Raw genomic sequence first — 6,000 nt, 5'->3', positions numbered from 1 at the left:
AATCTGCCCCTGAATGAGAGAGTTTCTAAAAGCAGGGGGTTTGGGTTCACATCCCACCAATGACAGAAATCATCAAATCCAAAGTATATACACATCATCTTCAATGTCAGGAATATTTATCCAACAAACTTTGATATGCTTGGTTATCAAGTGGTTAAAACATGTGCAAATCTCACCCAAGAAGCTAGGGAATTTCTTGCTAGTTATCTCCAGAAAACACTTAGTATGCCTATACAGTGCTTTCAAATTTAAATTGGTGAAGGACAGAACTAGATATTAACATTGACAACTCCCCTACATAAACGACCCAATTCTAAGAGACAATGGGAACAGACCTAAACATCAAAACTTCTTACTGAATAGGAACCAGTCTCAGACCCCGAACACACCGGACATGCCGGTTGCCGTCCTTCCATACACTGGCCATGCATCAAGACAAGACACTCCCTGGTGTTCATACAGCTGGTTCCATAGTGGAGTCACTGTGTTGTTTAACCTGCAGATTGGAAAAGGATGAAAAAATTGTGCTCAGTATTTCAGAGTCTTAATCAAGTTTGAGTAATAGTAAAAGGTTCAACTGCTATTAGCCTTTTTGAGATATGGCAGACACAATTTCAGGATGCTGGTTTGGGTAAATTTGGGGTCAATACAAAATACTTGACCCAAACAAATAGCACCAATTGTATTCATGATATCTGAGTTTAGAACTGCAGTACATTTCTATGTTGGTGGTTCGAATCCAGCCCAACCCTGCATTCTATCTCAATGTCTTCACCTCTCTTCTACTGGTAAGCTGTCCTCCTCCTTCCTTCTCTTAGCTTCTTGGGTGTTTCCATCAGATTCCTCTTGGCTTCTCTTCAGAACGAGGCTCTTAGTGTACGGGTCCTCAACTAGCTTGGCAAGCTACAGGAAAAGAGTCATTGCAGGAACGTGAACCTGTAACCACAGCAATAGCAGCCACGAGACCCCTTGCACTGGTAGCCAATACTAAGACTGTTGATCAGTTATGTAAATTCATTGAAAGTGCCAACAGAAGCAAGTGCCAATAGTAAAAACCACAAGTGACTTTGTGAATACCTTGGCTTTGAGTACTTGTCCTATCCATTTGTGTCTGTTGAGTACTTTCAATGCCTCCTCCTTATCTTCTTGGCAGCTGAGGGATGAAACAAACAATTGGATTTCCATCAGTTAATCCATCGCAAGCAACCAAAGTAACCAGGAAAGGAGATACCAGTAAATATTTGTAAGATGGAATGTTTGTGTTGGGGGGGGGAGGATTTAAAGTTGCGTTCCCAGTGCTGTTTTCGAGTTTCATCCCAAAAATGAGATTTCTTTTCTATATTAATATTTGGTTTTGCCCTTCACTGAGGTATAAACACTGTATACTCAGTGTGTTACCTCCCAAGTGAAAGTTAGAAAAGATCACTCGGGTTGGACTTTAACCCATGACCTCCTGCTTTCTAGTGTAGACGTCTCACCACCTAAAACACCGAGCTTGCGGGATCCGTTGGCTGGTTTGAATCTGATGTACATTGTACATAGCAGTGAGTACCGCATCTAACTATTCATAAGATGGAATTTTGTGTTGGAGTGATGTAAATCCATATTAGGTTTTGCCCTTCGCCGATGTATAAACACTGTATACTCTTTTCTGAATTGCTATTTTTCTAGCAATATAACAATTATTCGCTTTTAAACAAAAAACAAACAGCCAATGTTTAGTTACTGAATTATTACTTTAAATTACGATTTAAAATTATTGGCTGCCAGAAGTTATTTCTGTTCTCTAGAGGCTGCCTGGTTCCCACCCCACAATCAGTATCGATAATGCATGGACCAGGAACCAGTCTGCCAGCATAGTGGATCATTTTTTCCCCAAACCAAGAAGAAAGGTTGGTGGATGCTTTGTAAGTATAACAATTGAAAACAGAAGTCTAAGTACACTTTCCATTTCAAGGAGGAGAGTGTGGTTTCAATGCTATGTTGATGCAGTGACTATTTGTATCTGTATTTTAAATTTCTTTCTTAATTATCCAAACAACAAAACTAAAACTTGTATCAAGTTTCCCTGCACTCTGAATTGTGTTTCATTACGTCAGCACACTCAACTTTCACTCTTTAAGAAGCTCCCATGTCACTCACTCCTGACTAGAATTTTCTGGCGGCAGGTTTTTCTTTCATGTCTCAAACATTCATCCCTATCTTGCTGGTTATTTGTGCTAGCAAGTTTCCTGAACACTCCAATTTCCAACTCTGTGTAGTAAACCCATGGCACAGTCTTTGCAATAATCACCATTAAATGAAAGATAAATTAAGAGATTCACTTTTTGCTGGGGAGTTCAAAAACAAAACCTTTTTCCCTCCATTTTGTCAAGAATAGAAAAATTAAGCTACATTGGACATTTGTGAAGATTAAGTACAGCTTAAAATAGATTACACCTCCTTTGTGACTCTTGTCAGAACAAAAAGAAATACACACATGGGGAATTCTAGCATTATGAAAGGAAGTGTATAACGTCCAAGACAGAGCCAGTTAACCGTGATATCTAATTAATGATTCCTATCTTGATCCAAGACTCCTAGTTTGTAATCTCCTGGACTATAACTAGATCATGGATGTGTAAGATGTAAAAATAAGAAAGAAGATTTTTAGGTACAGAGCTTTTCAAATCTCTGCCACGAACATAACATAATGCTTGAATTGCTCTAAACTGTATCAAATTTGATTCAGAGCAAATTTGTTGCAAAATTTGCTACATTTTACTTAAAGGTATACATGTAGTCCATCATTCGTAATTTGTGCATTTTGTTCGTTTGAAGCAACAAAAGTGCTCAAGATCTAAAGAAGGGTGCTTAACAACTATTAACCTAATGAAGTTTCAGCTCAGCTTTAGCTGTATATTTCAAGAAAAACAACATTGTAGGATCTCAATTTCAAATCAAATGTTGCTGAATTATATTTTGAATTGGGCCTGAATTCAGCAGCTGAGACACGTTCTCACTGAGCCAATTGCACCGTTGGAAAGGCCTTCTTTTGTTGATTTCTTCAAAATGACAGCTTGCCAGAAAGAATAATTTCACAGGGAGTTTAGTCCCCTTACTATCTTTCAACCAAGTATGGTTTTAAACAATAATTATGTCAGTTACTTTTGGGATAGCTGCAAATGATGGACTGTAGCTTTAACAGATTTATTTACGAAGTTTCAGTTTACCATCTTTTCAAACCTGGACACTTGACTCGATGTAGATGCCCACATGATTTGACAAGCAAGAACTGACCTTGGCAGCCAAATTCAACAGAGAGTTTGCATTAATTTACCTGAATGTCACAAAAGCATAGGTTGCCTTGTTGACTGCCTTGACTTTCTTGGGTTTCAGTTGCAGACCAGTCAACATCTTCTTCGGTTGCTGTAAATTAAAAAGGGTACACAATTGAGCATGCGAGACTTGCCTGTTCACAGTCACTTTTTATCTTGGTACCCAGCACTGGCTAGTCTAGTCACAGACTCCCATTGTTTGTATCTGTCAAATTCTCATTGTCACGATTGATTGCATTGAAGTGGAGGATGACATTTTTATAATTACTTAGTCACCAATTTGCAATATTTTCAGTGTTGGTTTTTTGCCCGTCACGGACGTACTATAGACACTGTGTACTCCGAGTGTTGTCCCAGTGCTTGTGAGAGAAAAATGCACATTCTATACTCGGTTGAGACTCGAACCCAGGACCACCTGCTTACTACATGTAGTGCACACAGCTTACCACTCGACCACACAGCTTGCCAGGGTTTAGCTGGCTGGTTTGAATCTGACCTAGCAGCAGGTACTGCAACCCAACTATTTATAAGATGACATTTTGGGTTGGGTGATATGAATTCGATAGTGTTGTACAGGTCGAGTAAAATAAGAAAGTGACCCGGATTCAAATTTGTTTCCTTAGAAAGCAATCAAATTTGATACACCAATGTAGGTCTTACACGAGCATGTTCATTAACTCAACGTAAAAAAAGTTACTGAAATTGATCCATGTCATCTGAAGTTAAATGCATGTTTTACTCAAAAGAACCTATTTTGGAATCAGGACCACTGGTATCGGTACATGTACCGGTATCTATTGAGCTTAGTGAGAATTACAGATGACACACAAGCATTCAAAAACAAATGAGATTTTAATAATTGAAATAAAGACTGAAGCATTATTGATACTATTAGATTTTGTGTAATGAAAAAGAAGAACAAGTCCACTCTTTTTTCCCCAGAAATATTGATAGTGAATATTTTTCAAATTTGGTCACTTTTTTTTTGCCTTACCCTGTAGGCCTATATTCATGTATTTCAGAATTTTCAAATTTGTATTTTTTCCTTATTAATACAAAACCCATTTATTACCCTTGACAGGATAAGCTCAATCAGGAAACCAAAAAAATGCAAAATATACTAGGGCCGTGCATCGGAACCGGGTACCTGAGTACCCGACCGTCGATGTCAGGAACCGGTTCTAGATTATTATGGGATCAGGTACCCGGCTACTCCTAGAACTATGAAACCTGACACTTGAAATTTGCACGCGCGCAGAATGATCGCAGTCATTTTCGGGTTCGATCGCTCGGAGCGCGCCGCGGGGGGTATGGTGTAGGAGCGGAACGATAGTATGCGCATGCATACAAGTGCGAGTACGTACGAAAATAGTACGAAAATGACTGCGATCATTCTGCGCGCGTGCAAATTTCAAGTGTTAGGTTGGCTCAGTGCGGAAAGGGCATATTTTCCATCATTTTTGCAAAAAACCGACAGAATCCACCGATGTTTGTTGGGTGCACATAGCGTGAGTATGTCATGAGGTATTGTACGGAGTTTAGGGGCAAACTGTGCAGCGGTTCTGTGGGAAACGGCTTCGTTGGGATGGACGTTTTTGTACTTAATTAGTGTTTTGTGCTGACAACAATTTTGCGGGGTTCTGAACCTATGAGGCTCCACTACGTGAAGCCTCATAGTTCTAGGAGTAGTACCCGGCCACAACCAACTTTACAAATTACTTAGTTACAAGAATTACTTAGTTACTAAACTGCAGTTTACAAAACCGTAAAGCTATAAAGCTCGCTGTACATGTATCTTGGACCCCGGTCCCACTTGATCCACCAACCAATTGGGGGATCTGATCCACCTTTTGCCAAATTGCCGGATCAGATCCCCAATTGGTGGATCAGATCCGGCAATTGTGTGTAGTGGGAACGCTGACCGTTATCCGCTCCGTTCACAAGTACCCCCTCACCGGCGAAGGAAGTTCAGTTGGGGGTGACCGACCGATGCCATCTTGCCTGACTGCAATTCATTTGCTGCAAAGCGCGGCCACTGCGTGTACATAGAACAAATCCCCTGGTGTACGCGCGTAACACACAAGGAACGGTGCGCGTCAACCAGCGATATCACCCGCCCTTGGGACGTCGTTGCTAGGTAAAAGGGTGCCCTATTTTGGTAGCGCACGGAGCTCATAAAGTGGATCAGGATAAGATCCACCTTTTTGATCCACCTCTGGACCAGGATACAAATCCCCCAATTGGTGGATCAGATCCGGCAATTGGAGGATCACAATCAGATGGGAATGCAAAAGGTGGGTCTGATCCGGCAACTTGACCTGTTAACATCCGCCCGGTGCACGCGTGGCATGAAAATGTTGTGGTCTTATGTCATGAACGAAGAAACACATTTTCAGGCGTGAAGCTCATGTGAAAATATTTCCAACGTACACAACATGCACAATAAACAACCGCCGAACTACCAGCTAGCACTGTGTGATGCATGCAGCCAATTTTCGTTGCATATCCATCCATTTATAAACCTTTTTTATTCATGAAATTTTACCTATTTTTTCATCCATAAATACCTCTTAGTCCGCACTCACCAAACCACGTCACTTTGGCACAGAATCAGAGAAAAGCTTACGAGTATGCGATGATAACACGGTACTTTCGGAGGTGACAAATCTGTAGTACTAATTAC

General features: G+C 40.6%; 1 protein-coding gene across 1 annotated transcript in view; it reads right to left on the bottom strand.

Annotated features, from left to right (window-relative positions):
* Nucleotides 1–919: 919 nt before the first annotated feature.
* The window catches only part of LOC119742921 (tRNA (uracil-5-)-methyltransferase homolog A-like), a 59,459-nt gene continuing 54,378 nt past the window's right edge, over nt 920–6,000 (bottom strand). The window contains exons 7-8 of the mRNA XM_038219185.1: nt 3,320–3,408; nt 920–1,153 (exon numbers count right to left, since the gene is read on the bottom strand). Coding sequence (XP_038075113.1) covers nt 1,015–1,153; nt 3,320–3,408 — 228 coding nt within the window. The 3' untranslated portion in view covers nt 920–1,014. The remainder of the gene's footprint in view (nt 1,154–3,319; nt 3,409–6,000) is intronic.

This window comes from Patiria miniata, unplaced genomic scaffold (assembly GCF_015706575.1).
Source record: "Patiria miniata isolate m_02_andy unplaced genomic scaffold, ASM1570657v1 HiC_scaffold_6, whole genome shotgun sequence".
In the NCBI taxonomy this organism is placed as follows: Eukaryota; Metazoa; Echinodermata; class Asteroidea; order Valvatida; family Asterinidae; genus Patiria; species Patiria miniata.
The sequence above is the reverse complement of the archived record's forward strand: the minus strand, read 5'-3'. Positions and strand labels throughout refer to the sequence as shown.